This window comes from Oncorhynchus tshawytscha, linkage group LG29 (genome assembly GCF_018296145.1).
Source record: "Oncorhynchus tshawytscha isolate Ot180627B linkage group LG29, Otsh_v2.0, whole genome shotgun sequence".
Classification (NCBI taxonomy): domain Eukaryota; kingdom Metazoa; phylum Chordata; class Actinopteri; order Salmoniformes; family Salmonidae; genus Oncorhynchus; species Oncorhynchus tshawytscha.
The window spans coordinates 11,406,920-11,429,152 of NC_056457.1; the positions used below are offsets into that span (position 1 = coordinate 11,406,920).

Consider the following 22,233-nt stretch of genomic DNA (forward strand, 5'->3'; position numbering starts at 1 on the left):
TAATGAGGAGTCTTCACCTCTGGGAGGAGGGGAGTATCAGGTCTAGTCGGAGTGCAGCGCAAGCAAGCATCATGTTAATGAATGCAAAGCTATGGGGGTTTGCGCTGCATATTTGTTTGTGTGTGCGTGGAGCAATGCGTGTTCATTTCCTGCAGCTCGGCAGTCGATATCGCCGATGTGGTCGAGCACGCAGACGGCGAAGGTCACGAGAGGGGTGTGTCTCTTACATGCAATCTCTAGAGAAGCTGGAAGCTAGTCAACCTCTGGCACAGGCGTTTATCTGACCTTTTTGCAATTACGACATTGCGTACCAAAGCTCTGAAGGACGCACATTACTAATCTCAGTCAGGTGTGGGTGTGGTATTGTAGGGCTACATATGTAACCTGAAGCACAGGACAGGGGCCGTATCACTGGTCTCAGAGTAGGAGCGCTGTATCAAGGATCAGGTCCATGTCAGCTGTCCATGTCATCTTTATTCACTGTGGTCTTAAATAGGCTAAACTGATCATAAAATTAGGCCTCGGACATACCTAATCTCTGGGAGAACTGGTAGAACTTCTTGAGTTTCCCCACCAGGTGGACCACGGCCGCCCATGCCGCCTCCTGTAACGCCTCGTCGCTGGGGTTCTGGATCGCCTGGCAGATAGAAAAGACGAGATGTTTTATCAAGTCTGAAGAGTTTAATCACCTTCTGGAGCCTGATCAAGCCACTGGTCTATAATTAAGCAATAAGGCCCGAGGGGGTGTGGTATATGGCCATTATACCATGGATTAGGGCTGTTCTTATGCATGACGCAACGCGGAGTACCTGGATAGTGTGCGTTCTCTAATTCTCTCTTTCTTTCTCTCTCTCGGAGGACCTGAGCCCTAGGACCATGCCCCAGGACTACCTGACATGATGACTCCTTGCTGTCCCCAGTCCACCTGGCCATGCTGCTGTTCCAGTTTCAACTGACCTGAGCCCTAGGACCATGCCCCAGGACTACCTGACATGATGACTCCTTGCTGTCCCCAGTCCACCTGGCCATGCTGCTGCTCCAGTTTCAACTTCCACCTGACTGTGCTGCTGCTCCAGTTTCAACTGTTCTGCCTTATTATTATTCGACCATGCTGGTCATTTATGAACATTTGAACATCTTGGCCATGTTCTGTTATAATCTCCACCCGGCACAGCCAGAAGAGGACTGGCCACCCCACATAGCCTGGTTCCTCTCTAGGTTTCTTCCTAGGTTTTGGCCTTTCTAGGGAGTTCTTCCTAGCCACCGTGCTTCTACACCTGCATTGCTTGCTGTTTGGGGTTTTAGGCTGGGTTTCTGTACAGCACTTTGAGATATCAGCTGATGTACGAAGGGCTATATAAATACATTTGATTTGATACAGCCCTTAGCCATGGTATATCGGCCATATACCAAACCCTGAGGTGCCTTATTGCTATTATAAACTGGCTACCAATATAATTAGAGCAGGGAAAATACATGTTATGTCATACCCGTGGTATATGATATACCAGGGCTTTCAGCCAATCAGGATTCAGGGCTAAAACCACCCAGTTTATAATGAATGTTTAAGAGTTATTTTGGATCTTGTATCTTTGATCTCCTGACGTGGGCCCGTATTCATAAAGAGTAGGAGTGCTGATCTAGGTTCTGTTTTTAGAACATAATGAATAAGATTACTTGGACAAGGAGGGGGGGCTGATCCTAGATCAGCACTCTGCTAATCTGAGATATTTTGAGGAAACAGGCCCTTCTCCCAAAGTCTTGTACCTCTCTAATCTCCTGACCCGCTCCCTTGTACGCTTGCAGTTCGTCCAGGACTCCCCGAGCGTCCTTCAGCACCAGGTCCACCTGCTCCCACACCTCTCGTTCTGCATCCGTGGGCTGAGCATCTAGTGGACACAGGAAGGCAGTCAAGTGGGTTTTTCTACATCTGGGAGGGAGTCTACAAATAGAGGTGAAGATGCACTAGTCTGCAGACCTACATCTCTATTCTGATTGTTATTCCAATCCAGACACCCCCCCCAGTGGCCACACCATAGCTAAGAGAATAGCTGGTGATGCAAATGGGAAATAGATGAGGTTCTATAGCCTCTGGGCAGAACAGAGACAGATGAGGGGGTAAGAAGGGCCACGGCTAAAACAGGTACGATTGGAAGCTCAAGTGTGAAGAGCGAGATGGTAATGAAACTCACTTTCAAAATCGAGGAAAAAATTGGGCTCTTGTTCCAGATCTGTGCAAGTCAGAACTTTTAGCAGGTTCCCCATGTTACGATGCCTGCGGAGACAAATAGAGAAAACACAACAATAAGATTCAACTTCATTGTGTTGGTAGCTAAGTGTGGTGGTATTGAGGGGGGCACACAACCCTGGTGCCCCCTCCTGTTCCTCCTCTCTGCTCCAGTGGCCCCTGAACCCCAGATGGGCCCTCCGAGATCCTGTGTGGTTTTCCTGTGCCGAGCCTTGGCCCACCAGATGTCCCCAAAAAGCCCACCCCCCCCCTCCTAAAATAGTATCCGAAATAGGGGAATCGCTCTGCCTTGGAGAAGAAGTCCAACCGAGTGTGACGTCTCCGCTTCCCTCAATTCCCTCCTGATAAGCATTTACATCTAGCGATTGCTAACAGCCGTTATATGCAAACTAGTCTGTTAAATTAGCTTCTATGTTCCTTAGGGAGGGAGGGCCACACACCCTGTACATGCACAAATTCAGATGTTAACCTAACAGGGTTCAGAGTTTAAATCCCGACCATCTCTACAATAGGAAAATGGCCTGGATGTCTTATCATGATCTGATTCCCACTACAAAAGTGAGACATTCAGGACTTTGCACTGTTTGTGAATCCTACATGAACCCCCATGGTGAACATTTTCCTAGCCTGAGTCTGTTTCAGCGATCTTGCCAGCTCTATGTTACCATTAGCCAAAAAATGGCAATTTGGTAAAACAATTCCACACAGGGTTGGCAAGGAAACGGAAACAGACGAACACATTCCAACCTCTAAAAAAAAAAAGCACTGCTTCAAAAACACTGAATTGTAATCTCTAGTTGTTTCCAACCAGTCAGATTTCCCAGAAGCGAGGCAGTCGATTCCTGGAAAAGGAGGGCAGAGGGGCGTGTGGGGAGGGGAGATAATCTCACCTCAGAAGGAGTAGTGTGAGAACTAAGCCCCCTATCCTTCCCCAGCCTCTCTCTGCTGTCAATACGAAGGCCACAGATTCACCCAGTACCTGGAAAACACAGTGAAACCAACCCCAAACCGAGCCAAGGGAAACCACTGCTGTACAGTTCTTATCTAGTTGGAACAGTGGGAGAAGGAACCCCTGCTGTCGGCACTGTGGGTGAGAGGCTCCCGTGTTGTGTATGTGCACACAGACAGGCAGGCAGAGAGAGAGAGACACACACACACAAATGTTCTTAATACTGACAGGGCTGAACACATTCGTTTGAGCTTATTCCAAAGCGTGTCGTCAAAGTTCATTCCTAGCCCATGACTCATACCGAGGACAGTGAATGGTACAGGACTAGACATTGTATGCGCTACTGTACAACACTTTCCAATCCTGAGGTACAATTTAAACTGTCGGTCACAGCACTGAGTCATTCCCTAGAAAGCCATGTTGAGGAAACAGTATAAATATGGAAAATAGGGAGCACAAACATGTACAGTTCTGCAGAATCAGACAACCTGGGGCAGTCACGCTGCCCAGACTCTGTCGAAGTCTGATTGCTGCTACAGTATTTTGACTGTAGTTTACGAGTGCTCCTACTATGACTGTAGTCTGTTGCCCGTATTCACAAAGCGTCTCAGAGTAGCAGGGCTGATCTGGGATCAGGCTGGTAGCTAAGTAGTAGCTTATTCACTATATTATTCAAAAGGCAAAACTGATCCGAGGTCAGCACTCTTACTCTAAGACGCTATGTGAATACAGGCCTATGAGTGGTCGTACAGCATTATGCCTCTGGTCTATGATCGCTCCTACAGTCTACATGACTTGGTTATGCTACAGGCAGTGTTGCACCTGTACCTCCTCTTCCGCCGTAGGCAGAGACAGCCAGCCAAACACCAGGCAGCCAAACGCCAGGCAGCCAAACGCCAGGCAGCCAGCGGGATGTAGGTCATAATGTCTCCCCGTCTGGAGCTGTGTGTTATGCCATCAGGAGTGACATCCTGTCAAGACAACACCTTGCCGGAGTGCATCTCTCTACGTAGAAAGCACAGAGACCTGGTCGGTTTGTACCGTGCCGAGAGACAAAAGGTCAAGACTCCTAGGAAATTGCATTGGATCAGGGGTAGAGGGAGGGCTCATTTTGTCTTGGACATTCAAGTGCTGCTGCTGGCTAGGTTGTGACAGAGTGAGGTAGACCGGTGACAGCCAGGCGACACCTTTGTGACAGGCTGAAGATGGCTGAGAGACGTAACCTTGGTGACAGGGTGAATAGTCTGATTACCGGTGGCAGGTTAAAACAAACTCCGAGTGAGACTCAGTTGCAAGTCGAAAGTCATTGCAAACGAGGGATTGTGAATGAGTGAGTGCAGAAAGCAAGCTAAGTGACAAAGTGATGTCTAGAGGCAAGTTAAAGCTACAGGCTAGTAACAATAAACAAAATATTCCCTTCTTGTGGTTGAATTAGTAATGATGAATAAATACAATGTTCCTTTTAAAGCCCTTTTCCAGACGTTGGTTTAAATCATTTGAAGGAGGCATCCAGGACCCATTGACTCTACCCGTGTCTACACTAGTACTCCCTGCCACTATCATAAATAATCTCTCCCTCTCCCTGCTGACCCTGTTTCCATGTGACCCACTGCACCACCTGCCTCCTGCCATGCCCGGCCCCGTCCTAACACTCTCCACTAACAAGACCTGAGTGGTGTTGCTACACACTGGCCCCTCATTGGAAACTCACTGGCTGCCTTCCTACTACCTGGTACCTGTGGTAGCCACATAGTGGACAGTCCGATGAGAGGAAGAGAAGGGAGGAATCACCCCGCTGGTTATCCTCAGATGGAGGGGAGGGGTGCAGTCACCTCAACTTGCTTTTGAATGAATAGGCTTACTCTAGCCTACATGCAGTGTGAGTGAGCTTGCCCTGGCTACCTATGCCTTTCCCTTAGTCCTCTACTGCCCCCTTTCAGAGAGGCAGAGTGACTGAGCTGAGCAGGAGGAGGCGTGGTCGTGGTGCCACCATCAGGCACAGCGAGCTAAACACGGGCAACACTGCCAGGGCAAACACTGCCAGCACCAAAGGCCCACAGCTCCCTCGCTCAGTCTGCAATGAGGTCATTTTAAGGACTGGGGATTTGCGGTGGCTTCGGCTTCACATTTCAAAGTGCAAGAGAGGATCCTCCAGTTCACAGAAAAAGTTGGAGTTGAAATGAGGGCAGTTTTTCTTCTCTCCACGCCAGCAGAAATGAACGTTGAATTACAGACCCCAGGTTCGCATTCAAACCAAATGAAAAGCTAAACCTATTAATGGTAAAAAAAAAGCACAAGCACAACACACACACACACACACACACACACACACACACACACATATATATATATATGCATGTGTATCTCAAACACTTACTGGTACAGTTGAAATTATAATATGCCAGTGATAAATGGTAAATGGTTGGTGGTAATGATCAATTGCTTTAAATAATGGGTGCGTGAAGAGGAGTGGAGCATTGGAAGTGTTTGGAGTAGAGGAATGCAAGAGAAGAGACAGGAGGGGGGTGGTTGTGTGCCCCATCCCCTGGTAGTGGAGGTTCTGATGTGTTAGCGGGAGCCCCGACCCCGTGGACAGAGGACAGGGCGGGGTTGTTTTTGTTTTGGACCCCCCACTGGGCGATCGCGTGCTCGCAGAGAGGAAGGGGGGGCTCGTCTAGGGCCATGGGGCACTGCTTCACAACTGCCAGCTCAACGACACTCTCCTATTGGCTGAGCCGCTCTGCCCAACCATGCGCTGTATCCATGGAATCCCAAAAAGCTGGTACCATTGAAAACAAGTGGGTAGCCAATCAGACACAAGCTCTGGGAGAGGAGATGGTACAGTAGTAAGACCTGAACATGAACGCACATGAATATATTAATACAGATGAGGTAATGCCACAAAAATAGAGGATTAGGGAGGGGAGCGAAGGGATCTGGTGAACAGGCAGTGAAGGAATTTTTTCCAGCACCCAGCACCATCCCGCTCACAGAAATAACTGAAAAATTTCACTAAGCAAATTGTGACTTGTAATTTTCCACATTGCTGTCATGTTGTGAAATAAAAAAGAAGTGTCAATTTACGAATCATTCACAAAACACTCATACTGACAATATTCCTGCACGCAATACATTCTAAATTGTTTTGATTATTTCAAGGTAAAAATGTGAGTGGACTGTGATAAAGACATAGTGGAGGAATAACAAAAACATGAGTGATGAGACCTCCGCTGCATCAGTACTGAAGAAGATCCCAATATTTAGTGCCACGCCCATTGAACGTGGTGACCCCATGATGATCCTCCCAGAGTCACACACACAAACACACCATACCACCCCAACCGTGGAAACCCAGCAAAACAATCCTGGGCTGGAGGCTCCGGGTCTGCAGTGGTGTCCTAGAAAAACAGCTCAGGGCTGCAGGGTAATGGAGGAGAGTGCTGACATTCCACTACTACTATGCTGCTCTCTCTCTCTGCAGCAGCATGCGGATCCACGTGCCGACCCAGTCTTACTACGGCAGTGATGCCCAGCCAGCGGGGAAAAACAACGCCCTCCCTCCTCCCCTCCCTCCAGACAGACTCAGACAGCCCGCCGGATCACGTGGCCAATGCCGTGGAGAGGCTGAGCGCTCGCCTGGGGCTTCGGGGGGGGAGAGGGTTTGTGTGTGTGTTTTTGTGTGTTTTTGAAGCGTAAAAATGTATATAAGTGCATATTTGATAGAAATGATTTAAATGCGTATTTAGATAAGGATGTATAATGTGTGTCAATAATATGTGGTTCTAAGATGTGCATGTGGGTGTGTATTTTGGGGAGAATTAGAGGAGCGTCAGTCAGAGTGCTGCAGTGGCGGGAGCAGAGAGGCAGCTTTAAACTTGACCTAGATTCTCCGGGTGACACGCCACATCGCATTAGCCCAGTCAGCCAGGCCCAGACCCGCCGGAGCTCGCTGATGCTGGCCCGATCGGACAGGCAGAAAAAAAAGGGGGAAGAACTTCCCAAATGGGGCTGGCACGCATTTCCCCCTGCAACCCCTCTACTGTACCCCTTACCCTCCCCAGTGACTCAACCCCACCCAGCTGACTCTGTTGGGAGGGAGCTTACTGTGGCACATGGTGGTGGTGGGGGTGGGGGGGGCATGGGCAGGGGACATGCAGTTTGTTTGTTTATGGTTTGAACTTGATTAACCCTGTGGCCACGCCCCTCCGTGTACTATATTGTAGTAAACACCATAAAAAAGGGCACCAAAACAGATTCAACTTGCAAAATAAAAACAAACCTTCAAACCAGTCAAATACAGAGACCAAACCATAACAACCACAATAAATATCATGACTGACAGCTAATGCCACTCAGTCTGCAGTATCATCATGCATTATTAGGCCGACCATAACAATGCTACTGCATCTCTAGCACCTTGCTGATTGAGGATAACTGCAGTCATGTTTTTCTCCTGCTTTGCATCACAATGTAGCCTACTACTTTTACAATTCAACATGGATTGAGACCAAACTACAATTAATGCACATTTGGAGATAAAAATAAACCTTTGAAATCTAAAGAGACCAACCAAAGCAGCAGAAATCACAGAGAGAGAGAGAGAGATGAAACCAGGAGCTTCAGCTAAGCCCTCATCTATGGACTGCACCTGATCAAAGCCAGAAACCATGGAAACAACTACAGTAGGCTAGGCTACACACACGCGCACACACACACACACGGCTTTTGAAACAAACACGTTTTCATCAGTTTCATCAATCCATTTTTCCTTATCAAGCACACTGTTTGTGTTAGGCTACTGTCTCAAAGGATTATCTAAAAACTGTAGACTACTTTATACTCAACTTGATATCATGTAATAAACCATTATAAAATGTTTATGTAATAAAACAGGTAAAACAACTACTAAAGGTCACCCCGGCACTTTTTTGGTAAACAGTTACAGGCCTATTCTTCAAGACGCAACGGCTATACCATTCATTCAAAATTCGACAGAGCAACCTCTGGATCACTGCAGTGCGGTGGATAAGGGCTGACCTGGTGACCTCCATGCAGACGACTACAAATGGGGTGTAATGGGGCAGAGAGAAACACTTCCCCACAGCCCCAAACCCTCCACCCTGAAGACTCCTCCAACTCCTGCCTGTGGGGGTGTTAGTTAGTGAGGGGTGGGGGTGAAGTGGGGCACAGGCTGCATGTCATAGGTCACAACTCCCCCCTCCAGGCAGCTCTCCAACTCCAGCCCCAGTCACTGCAAACAGCCCCAAACCATCATTACACAAATGACCTTTTGACTGTGTCGGAGTTATGGACGCCACACAGAACCCTTCAAATCACACTATAGGCGGCAGAATGTAGGCCCATCAGCATCTCGGAGAGAGAGTGTATGACATTTTAGATGAAAAGCAGAGTAAGTAACATGGATCGGTACGCGCTTTGGTATTTTCAGAAGAACCCTCACAGGATTAAGGGTGGGGCACAATGGAGCATGCTGAGGTTTGGGGAGATGATGATTCTCGGTACAGACGTGTCTATATTTTTCAGAATGCATTGAGCGCCCTCTGGAGGTGATGGACAGCAGTACATAGAAGACGTTGCGGAGGGAGAGCGACCACTCCCAAACTCTGAACCACGATGGTAGGGACACACATGCCAACTTCAGCGACACATCCTTCAGGCACCACCGCAAAACTAAAGACGAAGGACACTGAGATATTTAACCACATTCTTTATTTCCCCAGATGTTTGGTCTACGGTTTAATTTCCCCAATTAACCAGATCTCCAATCAAAACATTCCAAAATCATAATTGCAAACGCATCAACCCTGACATTGATGTGAAGTCACTTTTTACTAAAACCACTATGGATTCATTAGCATAACCTGTTGGATTAATAATATATGCCATTATGCAGACACTTATCCAAAGCGACTCACAGTAGTGCACGCATTAAAAAAAAAATATATATATATATATATATTATATATATACATATGGGTGGCCCCGGCGGGAATTGAACCAACAAGCCTGGCATTGTAAGTGCCATGCTCCACTAACCGAGTTGGATCTCAAAAGCCGTGGAGAGGTCAGGGTTCTAAAATGCTGTCGTGCAACCTGGGCTACTTGCTGCAGCCCATCCTCTGACATAGGGATACCGCCTCAGCTCACAAACACTGCAGTAACTCCTCAGATTAGCAAACATCTTGTCTTGCACTGCATCAAGGGCAAAGATGGGCTAGTGTCAAACAATTGGCTTAGAGCGCCACCCGGTGTCTATTTCGGAATCTACAGGGTAACATGTATACACTACATGACCAAACGTATGTGGACACCTGCTCATCGAACATCTCATTTCAAAATCATTGGCATTAATATGGAATTGGTCCCCCCTTTGCTGCTATAACAGCCTCTATTCTTCTGGGAAGGCTTTCCACTAGATGTTGGAACATTGCTGCAGGGACTTGCTTCCATTCAGCCACAACAGCAATAGTGAAGTCGGGCACTGACATTGGGCGATTAAGCCTGGCTCGCAGTCGGTGTTCCAATTCATCCCAAAGGTGTTCGATGGGGTTGAGGGCAGGGCTCTGTGCAAGCCAGTCATGTTCTTCCACACGGACCTTGACAAACCATTTCTGTATGGACAGGAAAGGGCCTCCGACAAACTGTTGCCAAAAAGTTGGAAGCACAGAATCGTCTAGAATGTAATTGTATGCTGTAGCGTTAAAATTTCCCTTCACTGGAACTAAGGGGTCTAGCTCGAAACATGACTTTCAAACTTTACAGTTGGCACTATGCAGTGTGGCAGGTAGTGTCCTCCTGGCATCCACCAACTCTAGATTAGTCTGTCGGACTGCTAGATGGTGAAGCGTGATTCGTCATTCCAGAGAACACGTTTCCACTGCTCCAGAGTCCAATGGCAGCGGGCTTTACACCATTCCAGCCGACACTTGGCATTCCGCATGGGGATTTTAGGCTTGTGTGTGGCTGCTCGGCCATGGAAAGCCATTTCATGAAGCTCCTGACTAACAGTTTTAAACACCAGTCAGCAACAGGTGTGGCTGAAATAGCCAAATCCACTCATTTGAAGGGGTGTCCACATAGTGTGCATTTGCAATTGTCATAATTAGAGACAGTAATACTATAATTCCTATGGCCTGCCTTATAGGACAGACAGACGCACGCAAGATAAACAGGAGACAAAGAGAGAGAGAGAGAGAGAGAGAGAGAGAGAGAGAGAGAGAGAGAGAGCATGCAGAGAAAGGCTGGGCCCAGAGAGAGAGAGAGAGAGCAAAGAGAAAGAGCAAACAACTGGTGTGATGCTCAGGGGAGCGGAGGCTGCTGAGGTGAAGAGCATGTCAACCCTACAGGAACACAAATAATCAAGCAGTCAGCTGATACTTTAGCTGACACAACAAGCCACTCTGCATATCACCCACCACAGACCGATAATCATCTCTCATTTCCTATTCATGGGGATGTGGGGCCTGTGTGTGTGTTGCAGTCTCCCAGATGTTCACCGAAAAGAAAGCCATAGATATATTTGACATGGTAAAATGCCTTCAGGAAATTTTCTAAGTGAAATACGTCGCCTAAATCGGCTTCATCCACACGATCCATGAGCGTCTCTCTGTACTGTATGAATAGTTGCCATTTCGTGAAACACCGCAGTTCCAAAGGCCAAGGAGTCCCACTGGTCAGAGAATACTTGGCTACACAGAGTAAGTCAATAAACCATGGATGGAGGAGGCAGTAAGCAAAGTTACGACACTACACAGGAGAAACATATTCATTAAGACATTTGTACAAACTAATCAAAACGCACAACTCATCATATACAGTCGCTAGTGAAAGTCTACACACCCCCTGCACAGTCTTCACATTTTGCCGCCTTAAAATGTGATCTAAAAAAGGGACTTACATTCCATTTTTCCCCCTACCGATCATTTCTTTTTGGGGGGGGGGAGAGATGCTCAATGAAGATGTCTTGATTGCATATGGGTCGTTGCACCAAGTAGGTGGGCTCCCGAGTGGCGCAGCGGTCTAAGGCACTGCATCTCAGAGCTTGAGGCTGGTTCGAATCCAGGCTGCATCACAACCGGCCGTGATTGGGAGTCCCGTAGGGTGGCGCACAATTGGCCCAGTGTCGCCCGGGTTTGGCCGTCATTGTAAATAAGAATTTGTTCTTAACTGACTTACCTAGTTAAATAAAGGTTAAATGAATAAATAAATAGAAAGTGTAACTTGGTAAAAGAAAAAACTTGATTTCACCTCATTTTTACATTCTGTTATAAAAGACCACATATTCAACTTAATAAAAAAATTATTCCCCCGTCTCAAGAGGTTAAATAAAAAAATACTATAGTAAGTTCCCATTAATAACAGTCAAAAACAGCAACAGGGTTGGCTGTAACATGGCTGATGACATTTTAAAATCAGCCATAAATCCCCTTGTGACAGGGGGATGGAAGATTGTTGTGTGAAAGAGTAGAACCAACTCACCTGCTTTTACACTATGATTTGACTATTGGATGTTCCACGTTTCTTTTGAAAAAGAAAAAAATTCCAAAAGGTATAGTTTCACTGTAAGGTTAACCTTAAAATGAGGGACAGGTTGTTGTTTGTTTCCTTAAAATGAATCCCTAAATCACATGAAGTAAATAATACATCTTCAGAAATGACTGACGAAGCAACATAACCAGGGCTTTACAATGATGGTAAAACCTTCGAGAAATGTTGGGGTTAAGTGACTTGTCAATGACTTTTGTCACTTCAGTGAGTTTTTAATTCATATAAAAAAAAAAAAAATCAGGATTTATTGAATTGCCCAAAAGAGCACTTCATTTAATGTAACAGGCTTTTAAAATGCAATATTTGTGCACAATTTCTACTTAAAATATCAAAAGGGACCCTTTCGTGGAACGACCCATAAGTCTTCACACCCCAAAGTGAATACTTGGTCGAAGCACCTTTGGGGGCCAATACAGCTGTGAATCATTTTAAATAAAATTCTAGTAACTTTGCACAACTCCTGGGGCAGCATGTATCCATTGTTTTTGTCAAAAATTGCTCAACCTCAGGAAATTTGGTGGGGAGTCATTGATGGACAGCAATATTCAAACCTTTAGATTTTCAAGCAAATTTACGTCAGGACTGTGACTGGACCACTTATGAACACAACACTTCTTGGAAACACTTTCTGGTATGTCCTTGGCATTAAAAAATGTTGTAATTGTCAAGCTGAAAAATAAAACTATGCCAGGCAGGTTTTCCCAAATTTTGACCTTGGCTTTTCTCCATTCATATTTATTTGTATTCTGACAAACTCCCCAGTCCCTTCCAGTGAAAACCATACCCATTGCAGAGGGTTTCACTCCGTGTTGTATTGGATTTGACCCAAGCCTGTAGTTGTTAATTTACGCCAAAACATTAATTTATTTGCTTGTCTTGCAGTATTACTTAACACCCTTGTTGCAAACAGAATGGATGATTTGAGGTAGATTTGTTTTTAACAAAGGCTTCATTATGTTTACTTTCTGGCCCAGGCCAGTAATGTGGAGATAATGCAGTGTTCTTGATACTTTTATGCAGCGTGGTTAAATCGAGATATCTTTAATGACGATGAATACGAACAATACAAAACAACAAACGGAATGTGAAAACCTATACAGCCTGTCTGGTGACAACTAACACAGAGACAGGAACAATCACCCACGAAACACTCAAAGAATATGGCTGCCTAAATATGGTTCCCAATCAGAGACAACGAGAATCACCTGCCTCTGATTGAGAACCGCCTCAGGCAACCATAGACTTTGCTAGAACACCCCACTAAGCCACAATCCCAAAACCTACGAAAAACCCCCATATATAAACACAACACAAAATAAACCCATGTCACACCCTGGCCTGACCAAATAAATATAGAAAACACAAAATACTAAGACCAGGGCGTGACAGAACCCCCACCCCCCCCCAAGGTGCGGACTCCCGGCCGTACACTAAAACCCATAGGGGAGGGTCCGGGTGGGCGTCTGTCCACGGTGGCGGCTCCGGCTCGGGACGTGGACCCCACTCCAACCAAGTCTTAGTCCCCCTGTAACGCGTCCTTTGATTGGCGACCCTCGCCGCCGACCTTGGCCTAATAACCCTCACCAAGGACCCCACTGGACTGAGGGGCAGCTCGGGACTGAGGTAGAAGCTCGGGACTGAGGGGAAGCTCGGGACAGGGGAAGCTCGGGACTGAAGGGTAGCTCGGGACTGAAGGGTAGCTCGGGACTGAGGGGTGGCTCGGGACTGAGGGGTGGCTCGGGACTGAGGGGTGGCTCGGGACTGAGGGGTAGCTCAGCACTGAGAGGATGCCTAGTACCGAGAGGAAGCCCAGTATTGAGAGGAAACTCAGGCAGGTAGTAGGCTCTGGCAGATCCTGGCTAGCTGGTGGTTCTGGCAGATCCTGGCTGACTGGCGGATCCTGGCTGAATGGTGGATCCTGGCTGAATGGCGGATCTGGAAGATCCTGGCTGACTGGCGGATCCTGGCTGAATGGTGGATCCTGGCTGAATGGCGGATCTGGAAGATCCTGGCTGACTGGCGGATCTGGAAGATCCTGGCTGAATGGCGGATCTGGAAGATCCTGGCTGACTGGCGGATCCTGGCTGACTGGCAGATCTGGAAGATCCTGACTGACTGGCGGCTCTAGCTGCTCCATGCAGACAGGCAGCTCTGGCTGCTCCATGCAGACTGGCCTCTCTGGCTGCTCCATGCAGACTGGCAGCTCTGGCTGCTCCATGCAGACTGGCAGCTCTGGCTGCTCCATGCAGACTGGCAGCTCTGGCTGCTCCATGCAGACTGGCAGCTCCATGCAGACTGGCAGCTCTGGCTGCTCCATGCAGACTGGCAGCTCTGGCTGCTCCATGCAGACTGGCAGCTCTGGCTGCTCCATGCAGACTGGCAGCTCTGGCTGCTCCATGCAGACTGGCAGCTCTGGCTGCTCCATGCAGACTGGCAGCTCCATGCAGACTGGCAGCTCTGGCTGCTCCATGCAGACTGGCAGCTCTGGCTGCTCCATGCAGACTGGCAGCTCTGGCTGCTCCATGCAGACTGGCAGCTCTGGCTGCTCCATGCAGACTGGCAGCTCTGGCTGCTCCATGCAGACTGGCATCTCTGGCTGCTCCATGCAGACTGACAGCTCTGGCTTCTCCATGCATATTAGCAGCTCTGGCTGCGTTGAACAGGCGAGGCGCACTGAAGGCCTGGTGCGTGGTGCTGGCACTGGTGGTACTGGACCGAGGACACGCACAGTAAGCCTGGTGCAGGGAGCTGCCACCGGAGAACTGGTGTGTGAAGGTGGCACAGGATGGACCGGACCGTGAAGGTGTACTGGAGAGCCTGAGAGCAGGACTGGCACAGGACGTGCAAGGCTAGGTAGGTACACAGGAGGCCTAGTGTGTGAGGCTGGCACACTCTTCACCAGCCGACTAACACGCACCTCAGGACGAGTATGGAGCGCTGACCCAGGTGCCATCAAATCCCCGACACGCTCCGTCGGACGAATATCATACCTAAAGCACCAAACTAGCAACTCCCTCATAACTCTCTCCTCCACTTTCCCCATTAACTCCTTCACAGTCTCTGCTTCACTCACCTCCAACACTGGCTCTGGTTCTGGTCTCCTCCTTGGCTCCTCACGATAAACAGGGGGAGTTGGCTCAGGTCTGAACCCTGACTCTGCCACACTCTCCCTGAGCCCCCCCCCAATACATTTTTTGGGCTGACTCTCGGGCTTCCATCCGCGTCGCCTTGCTGCTTCTTCATACCAGCGCCTTTCCGCTTTCGCCGCCTCCAGTTCTTCTTTGGGACGGCGATATTCTCCAGGCTGTGTCCAAGGTCCTTTTCCGTCCAATATCTCCTCCCACGTCCAGAAGTCCTGTGATCGCTGCTCCTCACGATAAACAGGGGGAGTTGGCTCAGGTTTGAACCTTGACACTGCCGCACTCTCCCTGAGCCCCCCCCCCCCAAGACATTTTTGGGGCTGACTCTCGGGCTTCCTTCTGCGCCGCCGTGCTTGTCTCTTCGACTCCATTCTCCTATAGTCCTCTTCGCACTGCTCCAGCGAATCCCAGGCGGGCTCCGGCACTCTCTCTGGGTCAACCGCCCACTTGTCTATTTCCTCCCAAGTCGTATATTCCAACCCTGGTTGCTCCTGCTGCCGCTGCCTGTCACCACGCTGCTTGGTCCTGGTGTGGTGGGTGATTCTGTTACGGTTTTCTTCCGTCGAAGGAGAGTCGGACCAAAATGCAGCGTGGTTAAATCGAGACATCTTTAATGACGATGAATACGAACAATACAAAACAACAAACGGAATGTGAAAACCTATACAGCCTGTCTGGTGACAACTAACACAGAGACAGGAACAATCACCCACAAAACACTCAAAGAATATGGCTGCCTAAATATGGTTCCCAATCAGAGACGAAGAGAATCACCTGCCTCTGATTGAGAACCGCCTCAGGCAACCATAGACTTTGCTAGAACACCCCACTAAGCCACAATCCCAAAACCTACGAAAAACCCCCATATATAAACACAACACAAAATAAACCCATGTCACACCCTGGCCTGACCAAATAAATATAGAAAACACAAAATACTAAGACCAGGGCGTGACAGAGTTATTTTTCAGCGGAACAATTTCCCAATTTTTAATGTCAAAGACACACCAGAATGGCTTTCCAGTAAGTGTTAATAATGGTCCTAAATCTGCTTATTTTGACAAAACAATCTATGTTTCCGTAAGTTGTGAAAAGGTAGAATCTCATTCAAAATGATTCACAGCTGTAATGTGTGCATAAGATGATTCCACCAAGTATTAACTCTGGGGTGTGAATACATGTTTTATTTTGCATCCATTTGGAAAAAGGTATATAAATTTGTCTTTCACTTTGGAAAAGTTGAGTAGGTTGTGTATATCGGTAGGAAAAAAACCTATTCAATTTTTAGAAGTAATTTTAAAGGCAGTAAAATGTGAAGACTGAAAGACTTTTTCTAGGCACTGTATGACATCATACCATAGTCTACGGTTTATAAATATTTTTACATCACCAGCTGGTGGCAGTACTGCCTCATTATTATTATTATTTTTTACCAGAGCTACAGTGAAAAGCTTTACCCCAGGCTACTTTACTACAGTACACACCTTCCCTGGTTTACAGAAGCTAATCTTACCTCAGCGTTCAGTGAAAGGAATGCCGCATTCACTCGATCATCTCCACTCTGTTAGTTACAACTCACCACTTCCCGTCCCTTGGCCAAAGAGTCACAGACTGAAGTCTGAGCTAGCTAAAATAGATTAGCATTCCCGCTAAACCGGTGGATTTAAGACTCGCAATGTAGCTTTAGCCAAGCCATTATTGCATTAACAACTAACAAATTGCATGATAATCATGATATTTCAGTTAGCTACGGTTTTAATGTAAAACCCTTCATGGACTGATGTTTAACTAAACATACCACACAGAACATATTAAATGGTATTGGCTTATTAATCCTAGACGGCTTGGATTGTCTCCAGCTGTATCAGACAGACAGGTGGGAAGCTGTGGTGCGAGACAGGTGGGCAGGTAATGTAACAACGTGCTCTGACACCTCTGATTAGGCCCAAGATTGACAGCTCTGCTGCCACGCCATGGTAACGGTCTCCAAGGAGACTGAAGGGAAAATATAAACAAGGGAGGCAAAAATCACACAAGCAGGAACTGTAATAGAGGGTAGTGATGTTATCACCTATTTCTAATTCTGACTGATCCAATGTGTCTGAAAGGAAGCGGTGCAAGATTCTAGGCTTAGTTGTAGCTAGGGCTTGTTGTGTAGGTGAGGTGCTCCAGAAAAATCACAGTGAAAGCTTCCATCTGTATACAGCCACTCTAGGACACAACAGACACATTAGCCTCCACAGAAGAACAGCTTACCTTTGATATAACAACGCAAAATAGTGAATGTGTGAGAGTCAGGGACCTAGTGTAACAGTGTTGCTTCCGTCCCTCTTCCTTGACTCAACCTGAGCTCGAACTAAGAACCCTCTGAACACACGTACAACTTATCTGTCACTCCACAAACAACTAATTCAAGTTCTCAGAGCAGGTGACGTCGCCGATAGAACACTACTAGCACGCACAGCTAACTAGCTAGCCATTTTACATTGGCTAAACTAGCATAACAAAATAAAACAAACTATCACAAATGTTCAGACAGAAACCCGGCCGAACGAACTATTAATCAGTTAGAAAAACGATAAGACCTAAGCCACTGGGGTAAGCTCTTGTTTGCTTGTTTACTCCGACCGATTCCACGGCCCACAACGCACTTCGTTTCCATACCAGCATTACACAAACCGTGTTCACATTGTGACCCTGATGGGGAAAAAGTCAAACGACAGCGCTCTTCTAGCGCCAAATAATAACAGGAACTTAAAATGAAGAGAAAAATAACTATGCTTAAGAGTGACCACAGTTAGAGCTGAAGTTCCACAAAGTCATGTTCCACTTGAGGTATAAAGAATCCAATAGAAAGGCCTTATAGCAGAATAGCATATTCTGCTGTGGTGTTACGGTTGAACCCTAAAGTTAGATGAGTCAGGACATGACAGCAGTGGGTGTTGATAGCTCCGGGGTGAAGCTTCCCCTAGTTACAGAACTAGGATCCGTTTTCCCTCCCCCCAATCCTAACCTACCATTACTAGGGGAAATGCAAAACTGACACAAGATCAGCGTATAGGGGTAACTTTGTGTTAATACTAACCAGCAGAAGCTCTGGAGGTGTCAGTCAGGAGGAAGGAGGCCGAGCCTGGCGGGTGGCCAAGGTCACAGTCCTCCAGCAGAGGTCAGGTTCTGAAAACAAAGGCTAATTCAGTCAGTAATTCAGTCACTCCTCCCAAAACAGATATGAACAGTCTTTATCAACTCATTTTCTTGCTCCTTCTTTTTGACAGCAAGTTTTGCGACAAAACTTAACCTGGACAATATTCGACATTCCTCTCAGTCTATCCCTCTGGTCCAATTATCATGTAATAGCTCAAAAGTTTCACTTGGCCACAACAAACATTTCCAACCTCCAGGACCTTGATTATCCCTAGATTACTGAACACTTAACATTACAGGATACATGAATGCAATGTTACCAGAGGTTGAGAATTTATTGGAATACAGTCATTCACAGGTGCAGCCCTTCGTGATTCTCATGCAGACTGGGTTTCTTGAGAAGGGCAACGTTGCAGCAGTCTTGTAGAAACTGGGAGGCACAGCAGCCAGACGCACACCACTTCCTATTGTGCAACACTTCCTCTCATTCAGTGTGTACTTCGGATTTTCCACTGCACTCCCTAGTCCACTTCCTCCTGTTAGGCTACAATAGGGCCCTGACAAAATATTCTTAATGTGTGTTCAACCAAGACTTGTGTTCACTGCAATTAAAATCAGCCAATGTGGTTTGAGGTGCAAGATGGGGGGGGCTTCTATTTCTTTGGTCACAACAAACTCCTTTTTTTTTTTTTTTTTTTTTGCATTGTCACCCGCATAAAGCCTTTTGAATTTTGTGACACACCAAATAGACATAACCATGTTGATAACCACAACCAAGGCTTTATAGCTAACTGACCCAAGAACGACCAGTCCCAGCACTGGGTCCAGACTTCTGACCCACCCCTTGAGAATCACTGGTGACGAGAACCCTCATGACAAGATATGCTTCAACCTGATATTTTCTTTTAAAACCATTTGGATTTGAAAAGCCACTTGAACATGAACCCCAAGCACGCACCTCTCAAGTTCTCTGGCCCTTTCCGGAGTGTGGTTGAGTGCAGGTTCAGTAGACGGAGACAATTAGGACCGGGGGCGCTGTACTACTCCACGATTCATCAGCCTGCATACAAATAGGCTGCGAACAAATGGCCTGCCATAATGAACTAGCAGTGCTCATACATGAATGTGATTGGACTTCTAGTTCTTTGACTTTGGCCTACAACACCCGAACGAGTCAGTCACTCCGAGTGAGCTCTGGAGAGAAACTTTCAAAGATATCTCGGCTTGGAGTTGGCTGAAATCCACACAAGACTTAGAAATTGAAGAACTTTGTGCTCAAAGTCCCCTCATAGTTATACTCGTGGAAATGGGATATCAAATATCTACTTCCTTTCAGATCACCCTTTATGTTTCACTGTAGAACCTTATTACCACTGTAATAATAATGTGTTTATGATACACTGTAGGTTTTAAAAGGGGAAGTATCGCCAGAGCAAAGGGCTCTAGGTCTATACCAAATAAAAATGGACTTGGCTTGTCACTTTGGACATTAAGTGACATCGGTGCCAAGGCATCATGGAATAAGTTACGCATCATTGAGCAACACCGCTGGAGAGGTACTACGCTTTAACCCAACCAACGTGATGTGGAATAAGAGCTTTGGTTTAGATTGTATTCACTGTTCTAAGATACAGGCTGTTCAAGAGACTGCTGGGTCAACTTGTCATTTCTATTATACACACACACACACGTCTTAATATGTAACAACACGATAGGCATAATCAAGCCTGAGAGAACTAAGCAAACAACGACTTGAATACAGATTCTATTTAGACCCTGATTGTTGGACGGTAGTAGACTTCATTTTCTAAATGACATTGTGATAATGGCCTGGTAAACAGGTCCCATATTACACCGGTTGTAGCTACACGGCATCTGGAGTGAGCATGCATTGACACACCCTAGGGTCAGTGCTTGATGCATGCGAAAGAAACATTGATTGACCCATTGCATGTCACGTTTCTTTAAATCGCAATAACGGTACCCCGAAAAACAGATGAGCATCATAAATGCACAGGCTATATAAGTGGAGAGAAACAAAAGCAACTTTTGTAGCATAGAAACGGAACTTCCTTGAGTCTTTGAAAAATAAACGGACTGTCAACAAACGTGTTTTCATTTACAGAGAGGTCAATATGTGGGACAGCACATGTTGGAAACTACAATGTGCTGTCACTATGAAGCAGGCCATCATTTAAATCAATAGCGGCTGATGTGGAGTCAACGCATGATGATTTGCATGGTCCGCAGATCCAGGGTCAGTTGGGAACATGACTTTCCAAGAATGTTAGGTTTGCGTGATGATCCCAATTAGAGGTCGACCGATTATGATTTTTCAACGCCGATACCGATTATTGGAGGACCAAAAAAAGTCGCTGCCGATTAAATCGGCCATTTTTTAATATATTTGTAATAATGACAATAACAACAATACTGAATTAACACTTATTTTAACTTAATATAAAACATCAATAAAATCAATTTAGCCTCAAAAAAAATAATGAAACATGTTCAATTTGGTTTAAATAATGCAAAAACAAAGTGTTGGAGAAGAAAGAAATATGTGCCATGTAAAATATGTGCCATGTACAAATATGTGCCATGTAAAAAAGCTAACGTTTAAGTTCCTTGCTCAGAACATGAGAACATATGAAAGTTGGTGGTTCCTTTTAACATGAGACTTCAATATTCCAAGGTAAGAGGTTTTAGTTAATATAGTATTTATAGGACTATTTCTCTCTATACCATTTGTATTTCATATACCTTTGACTATTGGATGTTCTTATAGGCACTATAGTATTGCCAGTGTAACAGTATAACCTCCGTCCCCCTCCTCGCCCCTACCTGGGCTCGAACCAGGAACACATCGACAACAGTCACACTCGAAGCATCGTTACCCATCGCTCCACAAAAGCCACGGCCCTTGCAGCGCAAGGGGAATAACTACTCCAAATCTAAAAGTTAGTGACGTTTGAAACAGTATTAGCGCACACCCAGCTAACTAGCTAGCCATTTCACATTGGTTACACCAGCCATTAGGCTGATAGGCTTGAAGTCATAAACAGCGCTGTGCTTGAGAAGAGCTGCTGGCAAAATGCATGAAAGTGCTGTTTGAATGAATGATTACGGGCCTGCTGCTGCTCAGTCAGACTGCTCTATCAAATCAGACTTAATTATAACATAATAACACACAGACATACGAGCCTTTGGTCACTAATATGATCGAATCCGGAAACTATCATGAACAAAACGTTTATTATTTCAGTGAAATACGGAACCGTTCGGTATTTTATCTAACGGGTGGCATCTCTAAGTCTAAATATTCTTGTTACATTGCAAAACCTTCAATGTATGTCATAATTACGTAAAATTCTGGCAAATTAGTTCGCAATGAGCCAGGGAGCCCAAACTGTTGCATATACCCTGACTCTGCGTGCAATGAACACAAGAGAAATTACACAATTTCACCTGGTTAATATTGCCTGCTAAACTGGATTAGTAGTTATAACTAGTGATTATGATTGATTGTTTTTTATAAGATAAGTTTAATGCTAGCTAGCAATTTACCTTGGCTTCTACTGCATTCGCGTAACAGGCAGGCTACTCGTGGAGTGCAATGGTTAGAGCGTTGGACTAGTTAACTGTGCGGTTGCAATATTGAAACCCCTGAGCTGACAAGGTGAAAATCTGTCGTTCTGCCCCTGAACAAGGCAGTTAACCCACAGTTCCTAGGCAGTCATTGAAAATAAGAATGTGTTCTTAACAGACTTGCCAAGTTAAATAAAAAAGGTATAAACATTTTTTTTCTTCTTTTTTGAAATCGGAAAACGGAGCCCAAAAACACAGATTTCCGATTGTTATGAAAACTTGAAATCGGCCCTAATTAATCGGCCATTCCAATTAATCGGTCGACCTCTAATCCCAATGCTAATTTAAAACATAGTAATTAGAAGACACAAAGCGACGTTGCATTTTAGAGGGTAAGCAGTCGCAGCTCTCCTCTCCCTCATCGTATCGTGATGAATAAGAATGACCCACTCATGAGAAAAAAGTGAGACGTTTGCCAGAGTAGTAAAATGGTTAGCTGACTACTAAGCGAGGGACACAATTTGTTCAATAAGCTGGTGTTGTTTTACATGTTTGATACATTCTCAATTAAAACGTGTGTTACCGTGGCAACAGCT

At 46.1% G+C, this 22,233-nt stretch overlaps 1 protein-coding gene across 3 annotated transcripts in view; it reads right to left on the reverse strand.

The window, feature by feature from the left end:
* The window catches only part of LOC112227944 (CYFIP-related Rac1 interactor B), a 42,794-nt gene that overhangs the window by 9,155 nt on the left and 11,406 nt on the right, over positions 1 to 22,233 (reverse strand). For 2 of the 3 annotated variants that reach the window (XM_024392974.2, XM_024392975.2), the window contains exons 2-5: positions 17,991 to 18,079; positions 2,193 to 2,275; positions 1,768 to 1,889; positions 532 to 637 (exon numbers count right to left, since the gene is read on the reverse strand). In XM_024392974.2, the coding sequence (XP_024248742.1) occupies positions 532 to 637; positions 1,768 to 1,889; positions 2,193 to 2,265 (301 nt within the window). In that variant the 5' untranslated portion in view covers positions 2,266 to 2,275; positions 17,991 to 18,079. The remainder of the gene's footprint in view (positions 1 to 531; positions 638 to 1,767; positions 1,890 to 2,192; positions 2,276 to 17,990; positions 18,080 to 22,233) is intronic. The other variant, XM_024392976.2, reaches the window with a different exon arrangement.